At 39.7% G+C, this 27,537-nt stretch overlaps 1 protein-coding gene across 33 annotated transcripts in view; it reads left to right on the top strand.

Moving 5' to 3' along the window:
* Positions 1–15,044: 15,044 nt before the first annotated feature.
* Positions 15,045–27,537, top strand: part of PICALM (phosphatidylinositol binding clathrin assembly protein) — a 110,966-nt gene continuing 98,473 nt past the window's right edge. For 30 of the 33 annotated variants that reach the window (XM_055093830.2, XM_055093829.2, XM_063608752.1 and 27 more), the window contains exon 1: positions 15,201–15,658. In XM_055093830.2, the coding sequence (XP_054949805.1) occupies positions 15,529–15,658 (130 nt within the window). In that variant the 5' untranslated portion in view covers positions 15,201–15,528. Of the gene's footprint in view, positions 15,659–27,537 lie in introns of all 33 variants that reach the window. The other 3 variants (XM_003832972.6, XM_055093823.2, XM_003832971.6) reach the window with 3 other exon arrangements.

The raw sequence follows: 27,537 nt of genomic DNA, 5'->3' as shown, positions 1-27,537 counted from the left end.
GAATAAAAATTTTACAATGTCTGTTCTCAGGCCAAATGGAACTAAACTAGAAATCAGCAGTAGAAAGTGGGAAGATCCCAAATAGTTGGATATTAAACAACACACTTCCAAATAACACATGAGTCAAAAAAAAAATCTCAAGAGAAATTTTAAAAATATTTTAAACTACATGAAAATGAAAATACAATTTATCAAAATTTGTGGGATACAGCAAAAGGAGTACTTCAAGGGAAATTTATAGCACTGGATGCATATGTTACAAAAGAAGAAAGATCTAAAATCAATAACCTAAGCCACCACCTTAGGGAATGACAAAAATAAGAGCAAATTAAGTCTAATGTAAGCAGAAGAAAATAATAAGAATTAGAGCAAAAATCAATGAAATTGAAAACAGGAAATTAATTAATGGAGAGAAATTTAAAAAATGAAAAGCTGATTATTTGAAAAGATCAATAAAATCAATAAACCTCTAACCAGGCTAAGAAAAAAACAGAAGACACAAGTTACTAACACCAGAAATGAAAGAAGGGACATTAAAAGGAAGGAACATTATGAACAACTCTATGCTGACAAATGTGATAACTTAGATGAAATGCAGTAACTTAAGAATTGTGAGGCTGGGAGCGGTGGCTCATGCCTATAATCCCAACACTTTGGAAGGCCGAGGCAGATGGATCACAGGGTCAGGAGTTCGAGACCAGTCTGGCCAACATGGCAAAACCCCATCTCCACTAAAGATACAAAAATTAGCCAGGCATGGTGGCGCATGCCTGTAATCCTAGCTACTTGGGAGGCTGAGGCAGGAGAATCGCTTGAACCCAGGAGGTAGAGGTTGCAGTGAGCCGAGATCACGCCACTGCACTCCAGCCTGGGCGACACAGTGCGACTCCATGTCAAAAAATAAATAAATAAATAAATAAAAAGAATTGTGAAAGACATAGTCTACGAAAACTTATACAAGAAAAAACAGACCATCTGAATAGGCATAGGTGTATTTACAAAATGATACCAATAATTAATAACCTTCTGAAACAGAAAGAACCTGGCCAAGATGGGTTCACTGGTGAATTCTAACACATATTTAAGGGAAAAAATTAGACAAATTCTCTACAATCTCCTTCAGAAGATAAAAGCAGAGAATACTTCCTAACTCATTCCATGAGGCCAGCAGAATCCTAATACCAAAATCAGATGAACATCATGAGAAAATGACAGACCAGTATCTCTCATGATATAGATGCAAAAATCCTCAAAAAATTAGCAAATTGAATCAAAGTATGTATAAAAAATTATAAACCATGACCAAGTGGGACTTATTCCCAGTATTCAAGTCTGGTTCAGCCTTAAAAAATCAATCAGTGTAGCCTACCACATCAACAGGTTAAAGAAGAAAGCTCACGTTATCATATAAACAGATATAGAAAAAATACTTGACAAAACCTAAGACTATTCATGATAAAAACTCTCAGGAAACTAGGAATAGAGGGGAACTTCCTTAGCTTGATAAAGAACATCTACAACAACCCTACGGCTAACTTCATACATAACACTGAGAAACTCGAAGCTTTCCCACTAAGATCATGAACAAGTCAAGGATGTCCTCTCACCACTCCTTTTCAATATTGTACTAGAAGTCCTAGCTAAGGCAATAAAATAAAAAAAGAAAAGAAAAGATATACAGACTGGGAAGGAAGAAATTAAACTGGCTTTGTTTACAGATGACATGATCATCTATGCAGAAAATCCAAAAGAATCAACCAAAGGAACTCCTGGAACTAATAAGCTATTATAACAAGGTTATAGGATACAATGTTAATATACAAAAATCAACCACTCGCCTATATATTAGCAATAAACAAGTAGAATTTGAAGTTGAAAACACATTAGTGTTTACATTAGCACACCCCAAAAATAAAATAGGTATAGATTTAACAAAATACGTACAAGGTCTATATGAGGAAGACTACAAATAAATGAAGTAACTAAAAAAATAGAGGAGTATTCTATGTTTATGGATAGGAAGACTCAATGTTGTCAAGATGCTGGTTCTTCCCAATGCAATCCCAATCAAAATCCTAGCATGTTCTTTATGGATACTGATGAACTAATTGTAAAGTTTATATGGAGAGGCAAAAGACCCAGAATAGCCAACTAACCGTTGAAGGAGAAGAACAAAATAAGAAGACTGACACTACCTGATTTCAAGACTTACTATAAAGCTACAGTAATCAAGACAGCATGGTATTGGTAAAAGAATAGACAAAGAGATTAATGGAACAAAATAGCCCAGAAATAGGCCCACATAAACATAGTCAACTGATCTTTGACAAAAGAGCAAAGGCAATTCAGTGGAGAAAAGATAGTCTTTTCAACAAGTTTTGCTGGAACAACTTAGACATCTACATGCAAAAAAAAAAAAAATGAATCTAGACACAGACCTTATGCCTTTCACAAAAATTAAGTCAAAATGGATCATATTCTAGAATCAGCATCAAGGATTAAAAAAATGGATCATAGACCTTGTCTTTAATCCATTTAGGATGCTCTAACAAACTACCATAGAGCAGGTAGATTATGTATAACAGAAATGTATTTCTTGCAGTTCTGGAGAGTGGTAAATCAAAGATCAAGGCACTGGCAGATTTGATGTCTGATGAAGGTCCACTTCGTGATTCACAGATCACTCTCTTTTCACTGTGTCTTCACATGGCAGGAGGAAGGGATTTCTCTGAGGCCTTTTATAAGGGTACTAATCCAATTAACGAGAGTTCCACCCACGGTAACCTAATGACCTCTCAAAGGCTCCACCTCCTAATACCATCATTTTGGGGGTTAGGATTTTGGGGAGTGGTTACAAACATTCATACCACAGCAAACCTAAATGTAAAACAAAAAACTATAAAAGTTCCACACGATAACATAGGAGAAAACCTAAATGACCTTGGGTATGGCAGGGACTTTTTAGATTCAACCCTATGCATGATTCATGAAAAAACTGATAGCTGGACTTCAGTAAAATGGAAAAACTTGGCCAGGCATGGTGGCTCATACCTGTAATTTCAGTACTTTGGGAGGCCAAGGCAGGAGGATTGCTTGAGGCCAGGAGTTTTAGACCAGTCTGGGCAACATAGTGAAACCCCATCTCTACAAAAAATAAACAAATTAGCCAGGCATGGTGGCACATGCCTGCAGTCCCAGCTACTAGGGAGGTTGAGGCAGGAGGATCACTTGAGCCCAGGAGGTCAAGGCTGCAGTGATCCCTGATTGTGCCACTGCACTCCAGTCTGGGTGACAGAGTGAGACCCTGTCTTACAAAAAAACAGAAAACAAAAAAAAACGGAAAAACTTCTGCTATGTGAAAGACAATGTAAAATTGAATAAGATAAGCAATAGACTGGGAGTAAATATTTGCAAAATAAACATCTGACAAAGGACTGTTATCCAAAACATACAAAGAATACTTAAAACTCAACAATAAGAAAATGAACTGGCCAATTTAAAAATGAGCAAAATACCTGACCAGACACTCTCACCAAAGAAGATACACAGACGTTAATCAGGTGAAAAGATGTTCAATATCATATGTCATTGGGAGATGCAAATTAAAACAACGAGATACCACTACACACCTATCAGAATGACCCAAAATTCAGAACACTGAAAATACCAAATGCTGGAGAGGATGCATAGCAACGGAAACTCACATCCATTACCGGTGGGAATGCAAAATGGTGGCGCCCCTTTGGAAGAGAGTTGGCAGTTTCTCACAAAACAAACATATTCTTACCATACGATCTAGCAATTGTGCTCTTTGATATTTACCCAAATGAACTGAAAACTTATGTTTGGCCAGGTGCAGTGGCTCACGCCTATAATCCCAGCAATTTGGGAGTCCGTGGCAGGCAGATCACCTAAGGTCAAGAGTTTGAGACCAGCCTGGCCAACCTGGTGAAACCCTGTCTCTACAAAAATACAAAAATTAGCTGGGCATGATGGCGGGTGCCTCTAATCCCAGCTACTTCGGAGGCTGAGGCAGGAGAATCGCTTGAACCTAGGAGGTTGCAGTGAGCCCTGATGGCTCCACTGCACTCCAGCCTGGGCGACTGAGTAAGACTGTCTCAAAAAAAAAAAAAAAAAAAGAAAAGAAAAAGGAAAAAGAAAACTTATGTCCACACAGAAACATGCACATAGATGTTTATAGCAGCTTTATTAATAATTGCCAAAACTTGGAAGCAACTAAGATGTCCTTCAGTGGGTGAAGGGATAAGTAAACTGTGGTACATCTAGATAACAAAATATTATTTAGTGCTAAGAAGAAATCAGCTATCACGCAATTGAGGAAAAGGCATTGAGGAATCTTACTTGCATATTACTAAGTGAAAGAAGCCAATCTTAAAAGGGCATATACTGTATGATTCCAACTATTTGATATTCTGAAAAAGGCAAAGCTATAGAGACAGTGAAAAATCAATGATTGCCAGAGGTTGGGGAAGGGAGAGATGAATAGGCAGAACACATAGAATTTTTAGGTCAGTAAAACTATTCTGTGTGATTCTGTAATGGTGGATACATGTTATCATACATTTGTCAAAGCCCATGGAATGTACAACTCCAAGAGTGAACCCTCACGTAAACCATGGACTTTGGGTGACAATGATGTGTCAATGTAGGTTCACTGATTGTAACAAATGTACCATTGTGGCACGTGATGTCCACAGTGGGGAAGATTGTGCATGTGTTGGGACAGGAACTACATGGCAACTGTCTGTATTTTCCACTCAATTTTTCTGTGAATTTAAACCTTATCTAAAAAAGTAAGTTTATTAATTAAAAAAATCAGTATGTTCAAACTAAATACAACATTCTTTCCCTGCTACCTTTCCACCTTCCCCCTGCTCCAGGATTCTCCTTTTTAGTGAATAGCATCATGATACAACCGGAAACCTAGGAATCAACCTAAACTTTGCATTCTCCTTAATCCATTTCATGCAATCTCTTTGCCAACTCCTATGCATTTTTACCTCTAGAATCAATAGGCTTCTTCTTATTTCTAATGCCACTATCACAAAGTACTCTATCCACCAGCTAGTTTTATTTTGATCTTGCCCTTGGGCTAAGTGTTATAAAGGAGAACAACTATTTTTATGAGCTTTTTGTTTTCTAATCTTATGTAATCCACTGTGAATTAGGCCTAATGAAGACCATAAAATGTAAAATTTAGCTGTCCAAAACTTTCTTGATATTTCATAACAAGGCTGTAATTGAACTAAAAACCAAATCATTATACAGGGTAGAGGAAGAAGGAAAGAGATGGAATCATGGTTTCTGGCTCAGGGAATCATTTAAAAGACTAATTGAATTTCAAGTATGAGAGGTTCCACAAAGATCAGTTAGTCCTCTATATCATTTCTGTCCTTAGAATCTTTCAATCTTCTTCTTGCCTTCAGGACAATATCCAGGCTCTTTTTAATTGTGGCATATAAGCTATCTTCCTTCCAACTTCGTCTGTCCTTATTCTCCATTCACATGGTTATTCAGTCCAAAATCCTAGGAGTCACCCTTTCATAGTCTTTACTTGAGCAACTTGTCCCCAGATTCTACTCCCTACCATTCAATCCACCAGCAAATTCTGTTGATTCTTTATTCAACATATATCTAAACCTATCTACTTCTTTTGACTTTCATGCCTACCACCCTAATTTAAGTCACGATCACTGCTCTTCTGGTCTACAGCAATTCCTTCTTAGCTATTTTTCTTGCTTCTGTTCTTATTTTACATTCCATTCTCCACACAGCAACAAGAATGTACTTTGCAAATTGCTGCCAAATCTCCCTGTATTAGTTTCCTCTTGTTGCTGTAACAAAATGACCACAAACATAGTGATTTAACACATGAAAATTTATTCTTTTACCTGATTTTAGATTTCTAACCTCCAGAAATTACCTTCTTTTATGTTGGTGTTAAAATAAGTCTGGTGGGACTAAGCACAAGATGTGGCCAAGGATGATTCCTTGTAGAGTTTCCAAAGGGAATCTATTCATTGTTTCTTTCAGGTTCTAGATGTGACTGGCATTCCTTGGATTGAGGAGATATCACTATCTCTACTTCTGTTATTACATAGCCTTCTCCTCCCTCTGATTGCCTGTGTTCTTCTTATAAGTACCCCGTGATTACATTGGTCCCACCCAGATAATCCAGGATAATCTCCCCATCCTAAACTTTATTAAATCTGCAATGCAACACTTCTTTTTTTTTTTTTTTGAGATGGAGTTTTGCTTTCTCACCCATGCTGGAGTGCAGTGGTGCAATCACGGCTGACTGCAACCTCCGCCTCCCGGGTTTAAGAAATTCTTGTGCCTCAGCTTCCCAAGTAGCTAGGATTACAGGCATGCGCCACCATGCCCAGCTAATTTTTGTATTTTTATTTATTTACTTTTTTGAGACAGAGTCTCCCTTTGTCTCCCAGCTGGAGTACAGTGGTGCGATCTCAGCTCACTGCAACCTCCACCTCCCAGGTTCAAGTGATTCTCCTGCCTCAGCCTCCCAAGTAGCTGGGATTACAGGTGTGTGCCACCATGCCTGGCTAATTTTTATATTTTTAGTAGAGATGGGGTTTCACCATGCTGGCCAGGCTGGTCTCGAACTCCTGACCTCAAGTGATCCACCTGCCTCGGCCTTTCGAAGTGCTGGAATTATAGGTGTGAGCCACCGTGCCTGGTCAACATTTCTTTACCATGTAAAATATAGCCATAGGTTTCAGGCATTAGGACCTGCCATCTTTGGCAGGGAAGGGACATAATTTAGCCTGCCAGCTCCATACAAAGATCATGAGAAAACCTGCTGATTATAAGCAAATCTGGATTTATTAAAGTTACTAATAAGGAGAAGCATCACCATAACAAAATTTTAGTCTCAAAATGTCTCAAAAGGGGGAAGTTAGGGAAAGGTATTACTTACAGGATTTGAGAGGAGGCTGGTGTTAATCATAGGGGGGAATTTATGGTGCACATTAGTAGCCAGTGCAGGGATTGGTTTAAATTTGTCAACTAGATGAGCTACTAGAGCATATGTGTCTGCAGAGTTACAGTTAAATCAGTTCATCTGTGGTTTAACTTCTAAGTCTCTAAGAAAGTTGGTGTTAGAACAACAAGGGCTTCAATTTTGTGTTTGTGTTGCATGTCACGGAATGGTACAGTTGATTCATTTTGCAAATCATTATAGTTTTTGCTTCATTTCTCAGTCTCCTTTCTTTCAGCCAATCTTCAACCCAAGCTGGAAGAAACACCATTATTACCTGGGACGTGATCAGTCCAGATCTGCATTGCTATTTAATAAGTTGCAATGGTGTATTGAGTTTTTCATGGTAGTTATTTTGACCTCTTTATGAAACCTTCTCATCCTTTTTGTTGAATGAACATCTGTAAATTATCTAGTTTAACAGTGGATGTGCAGCAGCATTCAAGACTCTGATGATCATATATCTAGTAACTGCAATGCAGACAGACACTAAGACAAAGATGATTATAGAGTTCACAAGGCATTTCAAAGCCATAGTCCCAGGTTTTCAAAACTGGACAATGGAAGCATGTGCCATAATCCATTTAGATCTTCCTTATATAATCAAGTGTCTTTTACCCTTTAATTTGGGTAGGGTTTGTTCAACCTTACTGCTGTATGAAGAATTGGTCCCATATTTGTTAATTGTCAAATGTCTTGGGAATACCATGAGTAAAGGACAAAGGTGTTCATTAACAATCAAAGACCTTAATCCAGAAGAGGGGGAATAAGATAGCCAAGAGGATAAAGATGCAAAGCCAAAAGGATAAACATATAAAGAAGAACATGGCAATTTATGCCCCTGGGAAACCCTCATTGATTCCTCCAAGCAGAATTCAGTGTTCCTTTTCTCTGTTCTTTTAATACTGCATGCAACACCTCTATCATAGTACTTAACACACTGCGTTGGCATTTTGTCTAAGTCATCTCTGTATCCTGAGAATGTAGCAGAGTACTTTGCTCATAGCAAATCCTGGGTAAATATTGATTAATCTTATTTTTGGAGTGACAACTGTGTGTCAAGCATTGCACCAGTTTTTTTGTATACGTTATGTTAATCCTAACAGGAAATCTGCAAGATATTTACTATTATCCCTGCGTTATGTATTAGAAAGTGAATAACTTGCCCAGAGTTTTGAACCTAAGTTCAAGATCTAATGTGTCTGACTCCAAATTCAGTACGTCTCCCATTGCTTCAAATGAATTAATAAATCTCCTTCATTTTTCCGACAACTACTGGTCAAAACTCAATATCCCAATATTAACATTAGCATTAAGCTTCTGATTTCATTTTAGCACAATGTTGCATGTTCTAATACATTTTTACTTGATTCATCCTCTTAGGTTACAGAGAAAAATGGCCCCCAGGTATGTTAACATCTCATGTGTACTAATTTTATTCTGCTTCATAGGGAGGTTGTTTGTGTGTGGTGTGTGTGTGTGTGTGTGTGTGTGTGTGTGTTTGAGACAGAGGCTCACTCTGTTGCCCAAGCTGGAGTGCAGTGGCCCAATCTTAGCTCACTATAACCTCAAGCTCCTGGACCCAAGCTATCCTCCTGCCTCAGCCTCCCAAGTAGCTGGTATTATAGCTGCACACCACCACATTTGGCTAATTTTTAAAATTTTTGGTGGATAAGGAGTCTCACTATGTTGCCTAGGCTGGTCTAGAACTCTTGGACTCAAGTGATCCTACCATTGAGGCCTCCCAAAGTGCCAGAATTACAGTTGAGAGCCACTGTACCATGCCTAATTAGATAGTTTTTTTATGATGATTCAGGGTCAAGGTTTGGTTAATTTTCCCTTTCAAGGGAAGGATTGTATTTAACCGCCAGTCTAGACATCATCTCTGAATAACTAAAAAAGTCCAAACATATTGTTATTTTGAAATTGTAAAAGTAATATATCTGAAAGAAAGGAAAGTGTGGCAGGAATGTGTTAAAGATAGTAAGAGAGCCTCATACTTGTTAGAGAAGCTGGAGATTACCCTGATTATTGTTTTTGTAGCCATGCTAGATGTAGCAGTTTGTATTAAAGGGCCATATGGAACTTTTATGAAAATTTTAGAAGTACATGAAATAGTTCCACGAGGAACACAAGCAGTGAGAGCCCAGCTCTAAAGTTAGGTAGATCTGAGCTCCAATCCTACTTCCCCAACCTAATAGCTGAGCAAGCTTAAGCAAGTTACTTAACTTTTCCTAAGCTTTAATTTCTTTATCAGTAAAATGGAGAGAAAAGAAGTGTATTAGGTAGGGTAGCTGATCACTGTAACAAACAGCATCAAAAATCTCAGGGGCTTTATTTATTTATTTAGAGACACAGTTTTGCTCTTTCACCCAACCTGGAGTGAAGCAGCGTGATCTCTGCTCAATGCAACCTCTGCCTCTGAGGGTTCAAGCAATTCTCCTGTCTCAGCCTCCCGAGTAGCTGAGATTATAGGTGTGTGCCACCACGCTCGGCTAATTTTTGTATTTTTAGTAGGGACGGGGTTTCGCCATGTTGGCCAGGCTGGTCTCTAACTCCTGACCTCAGGTGATTCACCCGCCTCAGCCTCCCAAAGTGCTGGGATTACAGGCGTGAGCCACCGCGCCCGGCAGCATAATTTATGTTTCTGGTCATGCAGTTCTCACAGGCAGCATTCCTCCAAGGATTCATCTATGACCCCAGGCTTCTTCCATTTTGTGGTTTTGACCTTCTCTAGATTCTTTGAAGTCTTCATTCAGCCCGTAAGTAGGGAAAGAAAGAGAATGTGAAAGATTTGTAGGAGGTTTTTGAGACCTTATGGGTCAAGCCTTAAATGGCTTTCGTTATTTCTGTCCACATTCTGTGGGACAGAAGTCAGTCACAAGACCCCAACTAATTGCAAAGGAGGCTGGGAAATGTGGTCTAACTATGTGCTCAGGGGGAAAAGGACACAGTTTGCTGTCTCCGCCACTTAAGGTCATGAAGTTGTTTTAGGGTGTAACTGAGATAATGTATGTAACATGCTTAGAACAGGGTAAGTAATCAACAAAGTTATGTATTATTGTTATTGTCAAAAATATGTATTCTGGGAGCCTGAATAAGTTTCCTGCAGTTGGAAGTGGAATACAGTCATACATCACATATCAATGGGGATAAGTGCTGAGAAACGTGTCATTAGGCAATTTTGTCGGTTTCAGAATATCACAGTGCACTTACACAAGCCTAGATGGTATAGCCCACTACACACCAGGATTATATATTATAGCCTGTTACTCCTAACCTACAAACCTGTGCCACACATTACTGTACTGAATACTATAAGCAACTGTAACAAAATGGTATTTGTGTAGCTAAACATATATCTAAACATAGAACAGATACAGTAAAAATATGGTATTATAATTTATAGGACCACCACTGTATCTGTGGTGTGTTGTTGACTGAAATGTCATGCGGCACATGACTTTATTTGTTTAGAGGTTCTAGCAAGGGAACTTAGCTATGAAGAAAAGTCCTTACCTTTTTAAGGTTATGTGAAGTTATGATCTCTGATTTGGCAGCATCAGGAAGTGTAAACACAGAAAGGTGAGGGGGGAAGGGTTTGCCATGTGTTCATATCAGTTTAGTTAGCTTAATATCAAAAGATTATAATTTAGATAACAAAGTGTTATAATAAAAGTAAAAATTCTGGTCAATTTTCTCTTCCATATTCCTTTTCTCTGCCACTTTCTTAAGTCATTGACGATGACTTAAGGTTCCTCAGGTGCAGCATACTTTTACCTATTTTCTCGTTTGTTAAGACTTAGAGACTAAGATCTCTAAGAACAGAGGCCCTGTTTGTCTTGCACATTATTTTATCATAGCGTCTAGAAAAGCCTGGCACATGGCAGGAAGGCAAGAACTATCTGTTGAATAAATTTAGTCTATATTGGCAGTTGCTTCAAGTACTGGCTAAAGGGTCTGGGCAGAGTATTGGAAGGATAATTATTTTTTAAATCTTGCTTCTGCCACTTAGTATCTGTGGGATTTTGGAAAGTTACTCAATTTCTAAGACTTGGCCGGGCGCGATGGCTCACGCCTGTAATCCCAGCACTTTGGGAGGCTGAGGTGGGCGCATCACAAGGACAGGAGATCGAGACCATCCTGGCTAACACGGTGAAACCCCGTCTCTACTAAAAGTACAAAAAATTAGCCGGGCATGGTGGCAGGTGCCTGTAGTCCCAGCTACTCAGGAGGCTGAGGCAGGAGAATGGCGTGAAGCCAGGAGGCGGAGCTTGCAGTGAGCCGAGATCATGCCACTGCACTTTAGCCTGGGCGAGAGAGCAAGACTGCCTCAAAAAAAAAAAAAAAAAAAATTCCAAGACTTGTCTGTTTTCTTGTATTCGATGGGCACGATACTTGGGCATGATACTTTTTGAAATTATTGTTATGAGCATTACATTTTTAAAATGTAGTGTTTCTAGCACATAGGAGGCATTTAAAAAAACCTGCTCCTTCTCTGAACACTCCCTGCCTCTCTACAACATACCTTTTAGTTGGAAGAGCCTAGGAAATACCTAGGAAATGTGTTATTCAAGTTTTTTCCTTCTGTTTTTGGTCCGCTCCTTTACAATCAAAGCAAAGAGGCCTTCAAGTTGAGAACTAACTAGTTCCCAAAGTACTGATGGGTTCACTGTAAATAGAGTTTGGCACTTAGAACCTTTATGCCTGACACACAGTTCAACACATATTTTTTGAAAGAGTAAATTAATTAACAAGGTACTGAATAAGGATGATGCTCCAACCAGATAATTATGGGATGGACATGCTTTATTTATTTTTAGAAACAGTGTCTTGCTCTGTCATCCAGGCTGGAATGCAGTGGTAGGATCATAATTCACTGCAGGCTTAAACTCCTGGGCTCAAGGGATCCTCCTGCTTCAGCCTCCCAAGTAGCTATGACTATAGGCTTATGCCTCCACGCCCAGTAGACATGCTATATGTGTGAAAAAGTGGGCAGACTTTATCAAATGAGAGGTTTGGAGTGATGGTGTGTCCGAATGCGTGATTTCAAAGCGTTCTCATTCATTCATTCATTCAATCACCATCTACTGTGTATCTACCTTGCATCAACCATAATACTAGCATGGATGTATCTCTGCACCCCCATGTTAGTGCAATTAGTCAATCACAATAATAATTAGAGAACAGAAGGATATATGAGTAACAAAAGGAAATCAGTAACTGCTTATTGGTATGTGAAACAGCATGACATCCAAGTATGTCAAGTAGTGTGATACCGTCTGGAGTGCATTTAAAGGAATCAGAAGAGATGAGGCTCAACAAGTAGTAGGTAGGTAGGGGAATTTAGAGGAATGGGAAGAGACAAGGCTCAACAGGTTTAGGTGGCCATGTGAGTTGGCACATGTGGAACTTCAGGTAAGATATTTCTTAAATAGACTGAAGAAACTGACACAGAGAAAACTTAAGTATATAAGATAAAGTAGGTCAGTAATGCCTATTCTTAGTTCTAATTCCCCATCTTCTTCTAAATTGGTCCATGTATTTCATTTCACAGTTACACATAAACCTCTATAATGGTCACTGATTATTTACATACTTAGAAACTTCTAAAATGAGGCCAGATCATGAAGAACCATGTATGCCAGGTTGAGAGTTCTTAATTTCATCCTTTAGGGTAGCGATGGGGGAGTTACTGGAAGATTTTAATGCAAAGAAAAGACAATCACATTTTGGTTTCAGAAAGATCTGAATTGGAGAGTCAGGGTATAAAAGACAGAGAATCAGCTAAGAAGTTACTAAAATAGTCTAGTATAACAGAGATCATAAAGGCTGGAACTAAGGCAACAGAAGTGGGGTTAGAGATGGGATGTGTTTGAGAGATAAAAGTAGATTAGGCTTGATGAGGGAAATAAGACAGAAGGAGAACTCTGAATCACAGCTTTCTGAGGGGAGCTTCTGGACATGTGGTGAGGCCATTAACGGATATAGGGAACAGTATGGATTAAAGATGTAGGATGCTGGGCAAGGGCAAGAGAAGTTCAGTTTTGGCCATGGTGAGTTGGCATCTGTGGAACTTCAGGTAGAGATATTTCCTGAATAGACCAAGGAAACTGACACAGAAAACTTAAGCATATAAGACAACATAGGTCAGTAATGTCTACCCTTAGAACAATTCCCCATCTTCTTGTAAATTTCTCCATATATTTCAGTTCACAACCACACATAAACCTCTTCAATGATTACTGATTATTTACATAGTTAGAAACTTCTACTATGTATACTTGGAAAAAAATAAAATATTTCTAACAGCAGCTTGTTTGTTAATAGGGTAAACATGTCAACAATTATTGTCATAAAAGTGGTCTGAAAGAACCTCTTTGGTAAAAGTAATAGTGTAATACTTTCCTGTTATGTACTTAGGAATGACTGGCATTTTCCCTAAGGATAAAATATTCAGCTGTTGATAGCTAGACCATGTTAGTGTTGACCTCACATTGGGGTTTACCAATGCAGAGGCTCAGGCCAATCAGTAACTTACACAGTGGAACCCATAGACCAGTAGCAATGATGGCTGATAACATGTCTTGAGAATTTGGTAATTCCACTGCCCAGTGGACGTGGGGCAGCAAACGGGGCACCAAACCACAGATGGATTGCAGTACACTGAAGGAAGTCATTATAGTTTTGTGAAATTGGAGGCTGGCTTGACAAAGATGAAGCCTGCTGGGATTAAAAACTGTGTGTTCTTGGCAAGAGCATGTTGCTGCAGAATTTCACCAGCCATAGTGGGGAAAAAAGGGGGGTGAGGGGGCGTGGGGAAAATGGGAGACCACAAAATTCCTGATATGATACATAAAATGTTAAATATCTATCAGCTTTGCATCCTTTGAGAGTCACCAGATTGAAGCACAGTATTTTGGATTTGGCTGGCAGATGGTGTACACAGACTTTCTGAGAATGTTAGCATTTCATTTGAAACTAGCAAGATTACATGTGACTATCATGGTAACTTAACACTCACATATTTTTCAACTTATCCCTAACCCTGGGTTGAATGTAGAGGCTCTAATAACATATAAAAGGCTTTGTTAATGTATGGTCTGGGTCTCATTGAATAGTATTTCAGGATGTAATACTTCTTTTAAAATGTCCACAGGGCAGTGTCAACGTCTTTCCATGGATCTGACTCACCCAATAAGAGAAAAGAGGCCAAAGGTAAGAAAGACTAAACCAGGGGAGATGGCAGGCAGTGATGTCTGGACTGTTTGAATGGGACTTCTCCATTTACCGCCCCTCTCACTTCCTTCTATGGTCTGGACCTTTAATCACCACAGCAGTCAGCCATGTAGGGTCAAGCTAATCGCTGTTGACATCATCCTACTACTTCCCTTTTCAAATTCCAGTGAAGCTATGTGTTTCCTGTCCTCTTCCACACCCTAGAGAATGAATACCGGCCAGCTAGTATCTAAATTTAGAATGGCAGCAACGTGTCGGGTTTTCGGAGTAGAGATAAACAAAACCAGGTGACATTTCCAAGCCTCTCAAGGGAAGGGGGGAAAAAACCTTTCTGGGGTAAGTAAATAAGGAGAGCTTCAATAGTTCCATGGTAGAGAGAGGCCTGCTGGAAGGTTCAGAAAATAGGCCGTTTGGAACCTTCTCCTTTAAGCCAGGAGGGCGGCTTTGGGAGGCGTCTTGAAATACATTCTTGACTCTGCTGGGAAAGCTCGGGGAGCCAGAGGCCTAATACCCCCCACTTCAGGGGAAGCTGTGAAGGCAGCTGCACCTCCTTTGTCAAGCTGTTGGTTTCAACCACAGACACGAGGACACACTTGAGGTGGGGGGATAAGGGGAGAAGCCTGCCGCCCCGCCCCACCCCCGCCAGCACGCCGCCCTCGCCATTCCTCTCCCGCCCCGCCCCGCGTCTGTGACCCCGCGGGCCGAGCCTCAGGCGACCTGTTGGCAGGGAGAGTCACGTGATGCGCCGGCTGTGCACTCCCCTCGGGCGGGCCTCCTGTTGCGCCCGCCTGGCGGGTTCCATCACGTAACGCGCGGGCGCCGCCCAGCTCTTCCCTCGCTGAGCGAGGGAGGGCGGGCGTCGAAGAGGAAAGGGAAGGGGAAAGGGGCGGGAGAAGGGAGGAGGGGCGGTGTCCGAGTCACGTGACCCTGGGGCAGCCCGGAAAGCTCCGAGGAGGAGCCTGGCGCCGCCATTTTCCTGCAGCTGCCTGTTCCTCTTACCCTGCCCGGCTCCAGCTGACCAGGGAAGGGGTGGGCTGAACTGAGGCGGGGGCAAGGGAGTGCCCGACATCTTGTCCGACTCCGCGGGTGACACGAGCCGGTTCTCTCTGGACTGGTGGCAGCGCGCGGCCCCGAACCGCGCCCCAGGCCGGCAGGCGGGGAAGGAGCCGGTGGGGGTAGGGGGTGCGGTGGGGGGTGGGGACCCTCCGGCTCTTGGGGGTCCCAGTCCCCGCCGGCTGCTGAGCGGGTGGGGTGGTGGAGGAGCTGCAGAGATGTCCGGCCAGAGCCTGACGGACCGAATCACTGCCGCCCAGCACAGTGTCACCGGCTCTGCCGTATCCAAGACAGTATGCAAGGCCACGACCCACGAGATCATGGGGCCCAAGAAAAAGCACCTGGACTGTGAGTGAAGCCGACCGCGGCCCCCGCTCCCCGGCGCCCGCGCGACCCGCGTCCTTCTCTCTCTCTCTTGTCTTTCCCCCTTCTGCTGCCTCTTCCCTCCCTGCGTCTTCTCTGGCACAGCCGGTCCTGTGCCCGTTGAGCTGTGTTCTTTTGCTTCCATCACACTTCACGGCCTCCGCTCCCCGTCTCAAAATCTGACAAGCCACTCCCCTCCCTATTCCTAGGGGACCCTCGTTTCCCTGCCCGGTGCGCTACCACACCCCATCATACCCAACCAACTTGCTTCCCCACCTGGCTTCTCACCCCCTACCCGTCTCCACTGCAGCCTTCTGCTCTTCCTTCCCACCCGTCCGGTGCCGCCTCGTCGCCCTCGCCTGAGCGTCTCCCAGCCCCATTGTTTCTTCATCAGCCTCCTTCGGGTTTCAGTAAACGCCTGGTTCCTTGCATCCAGATCCTTGTTATCCCTCCGGGCTGCCTCCCTTGAAGGGATCCCCCACTTCCTTTGCTCCACTAGCTGCTTCCCCCATCCCTTCCTGGCTTTCTGTTCCACCTTCCCTCCTGCTTTTGGGTTACCTTTTCATCGCCTCTCTAGTAGCTTCAGTGTAGTTTCTTCGACTCATTTTAAATACCATACCCAGTTACCCGACTTTTATTTCAGATTACCTTCTTTGTGGGAGTGAAAGTAAAAGGATTCAATTTGGTGTAGGGAAAGCTTTCTGGAAAGTTGGGATTTTTATTTGCCTCTGGTGGAATTTAATCATTGTGTTGTCCATACTTTTGACCGGGGTGAGTTTGTGACTGTCAGCTCTGCCCGCCAGCTTTTCACATGGGGATATGGAAAAAGGCATTTTGCTGATACTCTTATCAGTTCCCGGGACTGTTAACTCTGGCGGCTTGAATTCAGAAGCTTGAGTGTTAAGCGTAGACTGTTGGAATTCCAAATGGATTAATAAATTTACTTACAAATAACATACATCCCTTTAAAAAATTGGCAAAATGATGTTTGATGATGCTTGAGTTTGGATGTTTTAATTATGCCAGTTACCTTTTGAGGAACTAGCTTCTCTTACACGACATAGTATTCGTCCATTCGCTAACGTAGATACAATTAGTAGAGCTAACTCCTCGTAACTTTTTTCTAACCTGGAAGTCACCTGTAATATCCTCCTTTTTCTTTGCGCTCTTTTACCCCAGGGTACAAAGCTCATTGGATCACTCAAGCCAATGGAGCTTAGACCTGAAACTTTTCAGGGAAAAATAGGGCAATAGTCACGATAAGTAAGTTCCCTTTTTAAATGACTGGACACATTAGTCTGACTGACTTTCATCATACATGAAAGTTACTTTGTTTTACTGTTTGAAGCAAGAGTGAGCATGCCCTGAAAGATAATTCACTGTCTGGAAGCCTGTTTTGATTTCTCATTTTTGGACTTTGGCCGTAAAGTTTGCACTTTAAAAAAAATGTACGAAATGTAAATTCTTCCAAGTTACTGTGCTCATGAATGCTGTTAGAACAAGTTTTTGCTACACAGAAGCCTATTATTCTTTGTGATTGTTCCTCCACTGTGGAAAAAAGTTTTAAATAAAAAAGCATTAGTGCTTGATTCTTTCAGATATGCATGCAGGCTGCTTTTAAACTCTCAGTCCTTGCTTGTCTTAGAGAATGGAGAATATGTTTAAATGGTGACACTCTTATGAACCGAAAACTTTTTAAAATGCATCGTAAAGCCATATGTGATTTTTTGATTATCTGATACGTGTAGTAGACGTTTCTGCTATTTACGGCTCTTCAAATACTACTTGGTTTGCCCTACCAAATCTTACAGTTTGTCCTGACACTGTGTTAATTCTTTTGTTAGTTGCTTTTGGGTTTTTTTTTTTTTTTTTTGTATGGGAGTATGAAGAAACTACTTGTGACTGTGTGAACTATTTTCCTCTTTCCTCATTCAAAATAAGAATCGATAAGGCTTTTAAAAGTTTTTTTTGTAAAGGTTTGTGTCTTATTTCAAATGTAGCAGTGGTTCTTTTAAAGCATTGCCAAAAAGAGGAGAAAATAGGTAGGGTTAGAAGAGTGCTATTTGCATGTTGTTTCATAAATGTTATTAGCTATTTCTCTTGTTATAGCCACTACTGCAGATAGATGGTAACTGGGATTAGGTTTGGAGGATAATCTTGCATTTGTCGTTCTTTTTCTCTACCACTTCTGTGTTTACAAGCTCCCACCTTTTTGGAACTTGAATATACCTGGTAGTATTTGATTTAAAAATATATGTGTCGTTAATGTGCTTCTATTTCTTTTCAATGAGGTTTTAAAATACAGGGATACTATTTTCCCTACATTGTTGATTAAAATGTCCTGTAATCAGTTCTCACTAATAAAATACCTTTATCTTAGGTAAAGTCTGACCAGTGAGTGGTTTACTAAACAAATACCTTCCTTGCACACACTAACATGCTTTGAGAAAATTAAAAAGTCTTCTACAGACAGTTCATGGTGTTGACATCATGAACTTTAGGCTTTAATACAGAAACCTGACATTTCAAGTAATTTTTTGTCTTTTAGGAATTTTTCTTTATAGTGAAAGCTTAGTTTATGTGCACCTTTTAATGCCCCTAGCAACTGATGCTTATTTATATGAATCTAATGAAAATGATTTCATTTTAAAATGGCAGCATTTAACAAAAAATATGCTTAGGACTGTTGTTTTTCCTATAAGCCCTTAGAGTGTGGAGGTGGTTTCTGTCAGTTTCTCGCCAAGATCTTTCCACATTAGGAAGTGATTATTAATAATCCATGAATTATGGCTTAATTCATAGTACATTATATACTTACTGAAGAAAGATTTTTTTGCTTTGCTTATACTGTAGGTGTTAGTGGATAATAGTGTTGACTAGCATCCCTAGTGTGAAAGAGTTGTCAAACTTGAAATATGTTTGTAAAAATAAACACGATTTCCATTTAATCTTAGGCCTTTAGTAGCCATAATCAAGGTAGAGGAATAGCAGCCCTTATATTTGAAGAACTTCAGTTTTCCAGGCACTTTCTCATCATCTCATTTAATCCTGTCTCACAGCTGGAGGTGGGGGCAATTCATATACATAGAAAGTAGCTTCTAATTCCATTTAGCAGTATAGAATGCTTAAAAGAACCATAATTATTGCAGGATAGAAAAAACAAATTTTTTTTTTTTTTGAGACGGAGTCTCGCTCTGTCGCCAGGCTGGAGTGCAGTGGTGCGATCTTGGCTCACTGCAACCTCTGCCTCCCAGATTCAAGAGATTCTGCCTCAGCCTCTTGAGTAGCTGGGACTACAGGCGCATGCCACCAAACCCAGCTAATTTTTGTATTTTTAGTAGAGATGGGGTTTCACCATGTTGGCCAGGATGGTCTGGATCTCTTGACCACATGATTCGCCCACCTCGGCCTCCCAAAGGGCTGGGATTACAGACGTGTGAGCCACTGTGCCTGGCCCACAATTTTTAATTTATAACTTCTTAATATAGAAATCATTTTTATCTGATCTTACAATCTTTAGTCTTAACCCCACCCCTTTTTTTGGATACAGGGTCTTGCTCTGTCTCTGGTGTGCAGTGGCAGGATCATGGCTCACTGCAGCCTTATCCTCCTCAGGCTCAAGAAATCCTCCCACATCAGTCTCCCAAGTAGCTGGGACTATAGGCATGTGCCACCACGCCTGGTTAATTAAAGAAACTTTTTATTTTTGGAGAGATGGGGGTCTCCCTATGTGGCCTAGGCTGGTCTTGAACTCCTGGGCTCAAGTAATCCTCTTGCCTCAGCCTCCCAGAGTGCTGGGGATTACAGGTGTGAGCCAGCATGCCTGGCCCTTATCCTATTTTTTGATATGAATTCTTAATTTTCTTTATTCTTATTTAATTTACTATCCTTGGACATTTATATTTTGACATATTTCACTGAAATGTAATATTTATACTAATGGCTGTAATGTCTCCTTTTTTTTTTTTTTTTAAATGAGGTGGGTCTTACTCTGTTGCCCAGGCTGGAGTGCAGTGGTGAAATCACATCTCACTGCAGCCTTGACTTCCCGGGTTCAGACATTCTTTCTGAGTAGCTGGGACCACAGGCATCTGCTACCACGCACAGCTAATTTTTAATTTTTATACAGACAGGGTGTCCTTGTGTTGCTCGGGCAGGTCTCAAACTCCTGGGCTCAAGGATCCTCTCTACCAGCTGAGCCTCCTAAAGTGCCGGGATTATAGGTGTGAGTCACCATATCCTGTATGTCTCTGTTTTTTAATTCATATTTTCCCCAGTTAATTTACAGGGACATTTCATTTCAACCACTGCCTTATCTTTTCTAAAACAAAATCAAGATCAAGTTCTTACTAAGCATCCATTATCAACATATCTCTGGTCGATACAGCATGGTTATTTGTATGTTGTGAACTGGATCTAGAAATTGGAAATAAGTTTTTAAAAAGTAGGATTTGAATATTTTGCATATGTAGAAGGTGGAATTTGTATTTGGGCTAGTGGTTTGTGTAACTACATTAAAAATGCGTATAACATACCAGACTGTACCTGAATTAATTCCCTTTTAAAGCACAAATGGTTTTTAATGTCTCAGTTAATAATATCTTATGGGTGCTTAGTTCGCGTATTGTCAAGAAGGATCTGGTAACTAGGATGTGATTTCTAAGAAGATGCATGTAAGGAAGAAATAAAGTAGAAGATCTGTCCCAGGATATCTTTCATTTAAAAGTAAGGTAACTGGGACTTTTTTTTTTTCCAAAAGGATCTTGTTTTAAAAAGACAGTTATTTTGTAATTAATGTCTGGGCTTCCTATTCTTTCCTGTAAGAATTAGTCATATGATTTATATTTTCATTTTTCATTATCCTTACTAGTCTTTTAGTAGTTTTGCAATACAGAAAATAGAAATAGAGTTATCAAAGTGGTAGTAATGAGTAAGATTTGATCACACATGTCAAATGCCTGAGGCATTTTATTTATTTTTATTTTTTCTGTCGCCATGGCAGAACAGAATGCCTGAGGTATATAATAAAATTCACAAATGTATCCTTTTTCCTCCCAGATATGTCTAGTTAAGTTTCTGAACAGTATGTGTTTTAAAAGAGGAACTCTAAAGAGAACTTAATATTCAACTATTTTTTGTAGCCGCTTATTCATAATTAGCAAATGAATTCTGAAATACTTTTGTAATTATTGTTCGCTGATGGATTTATTTGCTATGTTAAGAAATAGTATTAGACTTTGGGCATCTATACCTTTTGTGTTTACTGAATATTTTATATATGGATAATTTTTAAAGGTGTCTTTGAATTTAAAGTTACTATGGCAGGTGAGAAGTGAAACACTTCATAAGAAGTGATTGACATTTTTCTTTCATACGCTTTGTGAGACATTTATATGAAACATTTACTTTGATGTTTAAAAAACACTGATTGTTTAAAAATAATCTATTTTAATAATCAGAATTGCTTTCATTTAAAAATATTTGTTTATTTGGCCATGATAATCATTTAGAATAGTTAATGTGAAAGTTCACTGTAGACATAGTTGTTTCTCCTTTGTTTTCTTCAGCTCTGAAATGGTTAATTTCATGATTTCTCACTTAAAATAAAGAAGTAAGAAAAATAAACTTACAGGCTTCTTGGCAAGAGGTTAGAGCCCTACCAGGAAGAAGTAGCCTTAGACTTTCAAAGTAAAGTCTTAGTATTTGCTCTTCCTGTTCTTTTGGTAGCTAAAGTGGCATTTCCGTTACTTTGTGTTCTGTCTTGGTATGTTCCCAGTTAAACTGCTTTATACGTTTCTCTAGAGAATCAAAATTTTGGACTTGACCTTTTAGTATTTTGTATGTTCACTGTGTATGTGAATCATTTGGGGCAGTTAGATAGTTCTTTAAAAGAGAATCTTGATGAACCTAAGCCTTTGTATTAAAAATTATGTTCAGAGTTGTGATTTGTTAGATTATCAGAAAATGAAGGATTTCTCAAGTTATATTATTATCAAGATATATTATATCCCCCACGAAAGTGGTACGTTCGTTAAAATTGATGGACCTACATTCAGACATCTTTACCACCCAAAGTCCATGGTTTACATTAGGGTTTTTTTTTTTTTTTTTTTTTTTTTTTTTTTTTTTTTTTGAGACGGAGTTTCGCTCTTGTTGCCCAGGCTGGAGTGCAGTGGTGCGATCTCAGCTAACTGCAACCTTCGCCTCCTGGGTTCAAGGGATTCTCCTGCCTCAGCCTCCCAAATACCTGGGATTACAGGTGCCCACCACCACGCCCAGCTAAATTTTTGTATTTTTGATAGAGATGGGGCTTCACCATGTTGGCCAGGCTGGTCTCGAGCTCCTGACCTCAGGTGATCCACCCACCTCGGCCTCCCAAAGTGTTGGGATTACAGGCGTGAGCCACTGCGCCCGGCCAAGGTTTACTCTTGGTGTTTGTATGTTCTATGGGTTTGGCCAATTGTATGGCGCATATCCACTGTTGTAGCGGTACAATGTTTATCTGCCCTGAAATACTCTGTGCTTCCCCTCGCCATCCCTTCTCTTCCCCAGCCACTGGCAACCACTATTTTTTGTTAACTGTCTCCATAGTTTTGCCTTTTCAAGATGTCATAGTTGGAATCATACAGTCTATAGCCTTTTCAGATTTTCTTTTTTCACGTACTAATATGCGTTTACGATTTCCTCAGTGGCTTTTCACGGTTTGACAGCATTTTTTTTCTTTTGCACTTGACTATTCTATTATCTGGATATACCCGGGTTTATTTGTCCATTTACTTACTGAAGGACATCTTGGTTGCTCCCTAGTTTTGGCAATCGTGAATAAAGCTGCTATAAACATCAAACATCTGTGTGCGTGTCTTTTGTGTGGACATAAGTTTTCAGTTCATTTAGGTAAATAGCAAGGAACACAGTTGCTGGATCATATGGTAAGAATACCTTTAGTTTTGCAAGAAACCTCTAAACTGTCTTTCAAAGTGATGGTACCATTTTATATTCCCACCAGTAATGAATGGGAGTTTCTGTTCACATTCTCACCAGCATTTGATATTGTCACTGTTAATGGGTTTTGGCCATTCTAATAGGTGTGTAGTGGTATTGTTTTAATTTGCATTTTCCTGATTATGTGACTTTTTTTCATATGCATACTCGCCATCTTTATATCTTCTTTAGTGAGGTGTCCGTTAAGGTCATTGTCCTGTTCTTAAAGTCAAGTTCTTTGTTTTCTTATTGTTGAGTTTTGAGAGTTGTTTATTTTGAATAACAGTCCTTTATCAAATGTGTCTTTTCTTTTTTTTTTATTTTTTTTTGAGATGGAGTCTTGCTCTGTCTCCCGGGCTGGAGTGCAATGGGGCCATCTCATCTCACCGTAAGCTCTGTCTCCCAGGGGTTCAAGTGATTCTTCTGCCTCAGCCTCCCAAGTAGCTGGGATTACAGGTGTCTACCATCATGCCTGGCTAATTTTTGTATTTTTAGTAGAGATGGCGTTTGACCATATTAGCCAGGCTGGTCTTGAACTCCTCATCTCAGGTGATCCGCCTGCTTCAGCCTCCCAAAGTGTTGGGATTACAGGCATGAGCCACTGAGCCCGGCTATCAAATGTATCTTTTGCAAATATTTTCTCCCAGTCTGTGCCTTGTCTTTTTCATTCTCTTGACAACGCCTTTCACAGAGCAGAAAATTTTAATCTTAATGAAGTCCAGTTTAGCAGTTCTTTCTTTCATGGGTCATGCCTTCATCATTGTATTTAAAAAGTCATCAACAAACTCAAGGTCATCTAGATTGTCTTCTATGTCACCATTTGGGAGCTTTATAATTTTGCATTTTACATTTAGGTCTGTGATCCATTTTGAGTTAATTTTTGTGAGTGTAATGTCTGTCTCCAGATTCATTTTTTTTTTTTACCTGTGGATATCTAGTTGTGCAGTACTATTTGTTGAAAAGATTATCTATGCCGCATTGTATTGCCTTTCTCCTTTGCTGGCAGTGGTTCTTAAGGTGTGGTCTGGGGACTTTTGGGGGTCCTCAAGACCATTTCAGCAAGTTTGTGAGTTCAAAACTGTTTTCATATACTAAGACATTATTCGCCTTTTCTATTTTTATTCTTTCACCACTGTACAGTGGAGTTTTCTAGAGGCTATGTGATGTGTGATATTGCCATAGGTTGAATGTAGTAGCAGATAATGATAATTCAACTATTTCCTATTAAACCACAAAATAGAGTTTTGCCAAAATGTGAAACAGTGCCACTCTTCTAAATTGTGGGGTTTTTTGAAAATACTGTTATTTTTCAAATGAATTAATGTTGATAAATTTATCAGTTTCAGTTTCTAACAGTAAATATTGATAGAGAACCCCCACATGAAAGCTCTTGGCTCCTCAATTTTAAAAGTGTGAAGGTTCTGAGACTAAAAAAATGCACCTTTAGGGATGAGTGTGTATTAGAAGGGGCAAAAGAGTACTCAAAGAGGAACTAGATCTAAGGGATCCTTTGAATTCTCAGAGTAATTTTGGATTTGATTTTGTAGGTAACAGTGCCTCAACTTTTGGAAGATTTCAAGCAAGAGATGTGGTATCATAATCCCTATGTCCACTTTATGTCCATAAGTAGATTGGAAGGAGTGTTCAGTATGACTTGGAAAGGAAACTGCTGGGGCAAAAAAGTCTTAACAATAATATTTAAATTTTTTTCCCAAAGGCCTTAAAAATTAGTTATTAATTGGAACTCTTGATGATTTGTCCTCTCTCTCTTTTTTTTTTATGTCAAAACTATCCTTTTTTGTGAAAGTTAGGCAGGTTAGGTATCAATTGTGCCAAAAGTTCTTGACTACCAAACCGTTAGCCTTTGCACATATGATTCCTTGGACTAAAGACAGGGTCTGGCTCTGTCACCCAAGCTGGAGTGTAGTGTCATGATCATGGCTTACTGTAACTCTGAACTCTTGGGCTCAAGGGATTCTCTTGCCTCAGCCTCCTGAGTAGGTAGGACTACAGGTGTGTGCCACCATGCCCTGCTAAAGAGAAAGGGGTCTCTTTCCTAGGCTGGTCTCGAACTTCTGGCCTTGGCCTCCCAAAGTGCTGGGATTATAAGTGTGAGCCACCATGCTCGGCCTCTTTTAAACTGTCTTTACCTTGCTCCCATTAATATTCACAGTTAAGGTAACCGCTTTCATAAAAACATCACTGAATAACTCCCCCTGGTCCTGTCAGTCCAGCATTATTCTCACCATTTATAGAGTTTCAAATATTGTTAAACTGTAGTGGCTATCTTGCTTTTATGTATTTTGGGTTTATGCACATTTCCTCCGCAGAATAGGAATTGTTTTCGGTATTGTTCTCTATCTCTTCTCCAAGTACCTAGTCAGCAACCCCCCATGGGTGCTCAGTAAATATTGAATGATTATACTTAACCTCCCTTCATAGCTCAGACTATTCCATGGACAATTTATGGACATAAAAATCTATGCCAGTAGACATTTAAGGATATTTCTTATGGTGACTATGGAAATTGCCTGGTTACAAATTTATATATAGAGTCAATAACATTGATAAAAACATAACAAATTACTGTTTCATGGAACTCATGAGGCATTAAGAGGCTTATTTAGTTTTGTTTAGATACAGGGTAGTGTCTTCCAAAACATTGTTACTTCATGATTTTTGTAGCTGCTCCAGTTGAACACTATATTAAAATGCACATTTTTGAGGACATATTCTTGAAATTAGGAATGTAATTTTTAAGAATTAAACAGAGGACCAGAAATAGATCTGAAGAGTTTATCAGAGCTGCTTCCTTGCACAACTCTAGAAGGTGCCTGTCACACCTTTTTGTATGAAAGGTGCCTCCTAGAGTATAACTGTACAGTAGACTCATTTTTGATATAAGAAGGGATAAAGCACACTTAACAGATGATATCAAAATGTAAAAGAAAAGAAGTGTCTGTTTTAGAAGGAAGCTGTATGAGATAATAGGCAAAGGTTAGGGTGGTGGTAGCGATGGTGGTAAAAATAGGATGCCTTAATCTAGATTACTTAATCAGTAAGTTGATTCCAGGGGCCAGTGGGAATTGCTGAAAGTTTCATCTTAATACATGGAATTTTTAGCAGTGATTAGGGGAATGGTGCTGGTATTTATAGCCATGAACTTATTACTTCAAAGCATCCTAGGGACCCAAGTCTTAATCAAGGGACAGTTCTTCCAAGTAGTGGTTGAGGAAGTTGGGTATGCTTTCCAAAACTTCTTTCCTCACTAAAGATTGCAGATATACTCTGTAAGTGACTTCACAGAATATACTCAATTGTCATATTTTAATTTACATGTTTCTTCTGATTGTAGGTCCCACGTGATTATAAGTTCTGAGATCAAGGGTCATCTTTGTGGGGGTGTGTGTGTGCACTTAAAATTTTATGTGCTGGTAGTAGTTATCTTGTGGATGTTTAAGAAATAGGAATGTGTGCCATATTTTAAATACACCTTATATGCAAAAATTTTAATGTAATTTAAGTATATCACAAAAAATAAATAGCGGGTGGTATTCACACTGCAGAGGATTGGCAAGTCTTTTTAATATACTTCAAACAATTGTTGGCAGAAATCCGCCTCATGCACTGTATTGAATAATTTGAAACATTAGCATTTAACTAATCCAAAGCTAAGATAAAGAGATTTTGAGGTGAGGTGATAAATATATGCGGTTGTCCTTCAGTATCTATAGGGGATTGGTTCCAGGACCTCCCACAGATAAGAAAATCCAAGGGTGCTCAAATCCCTGATGTAAAATGACATTGTTTGCATATAACCTATGCACATCTCCTGAATACTTTAAATCATCTCTAGGTTACTTAAAATACCTAATACAATATAAGTGCTACATAAACAGTTGTTATACTGTATTGTTTAGGGAATGATGACAAGGAAAAATGTCTGCGCATGTTCAGTAGAGATGCATTTTTCTGGTATATTTTCGATTCATGATTGAATCCATGATAATGGAACCCATTGATATGGAGGGCTAATTGTGTGTACATACACACACACACATAATTTTTTATTCATTATTTATTTATTTATTTGTTTGTTTGTTTTTGAGATGGAGTCTTACTCTGTTGCCCAGGCTGGAGTGCAATGGCACGATCTCAGCTCCTGCAACCTCTGCCTCCTGGGTTCAAGTGATTCTCCTGTCTCAGCCTCCCGAGTAGCTGGGATTACAGGCGCGAGCCACCAGGCCCAGCTAATTTTTGTATTTTTAGTAGAGACGGGGTTTCACCATGTTGGTCAGGCTGGTCTCAAACTCCTGACCTCGTGATCCGCCTGCCTCGGCCTCCCAAAGTGCTGGGATTGCAGGCGTGAGCCACCGTGCCTGGCCCCACACACATAATTTTCTTTTTTGCAATTATTTATTTTTTTTCCCTTTTAGAGTACACATTTTTTTGCAATTTTAAAATTGAGACATAATCTACATAACATAAAATTCAGTTTTAAAGTAGAGAATTCAGTGTTATTTAGTATGTTCACAGTGTTGTGTGCAACCATCCCCATTATGTAATTCTAGAACATTTTCCATCACCCAAGAAAGAGATCCTGTATCTGTTAACGGTCACTCCTAAGCTCTCCTCAGCCCCCCTGCAACCATTAATCCACTTTCTATCTATGAATTTTTCTATTCTGCACATTTCGTATTAATGGAGTCATACAATATGTGGCCTTTTGTGCCTGGCTTCTTTCACTTATAATGTTTTAAAGGTTTGTCCTTGTAGCACATATCAGTACTTTATTCATTTTTATAGGTGAGTAATACTCCCTTGTGTAGTTACCCACATTTCATTTATACCTTCATTAGTTGGTGGACATTTGGGTTGTTTAG

The sequence above is a fragment of the Pan paniscus genome, chromosome 9 (assembly GCF_029289425.2).
Source record: "Pan paniscus chromosome 9, NHGRI_mPanPan1-v2.0_pri, whole genome shotgun sequence".
NCBI classification, from domain to species: Eukaryota; Metazoa; Chordata; class Mammalia; order Primates; family Hominidae; genus Pan; species Pan paniscus.
This window is presented reverse-complemented; position numbering and strand designations above follow the sequence as displayed.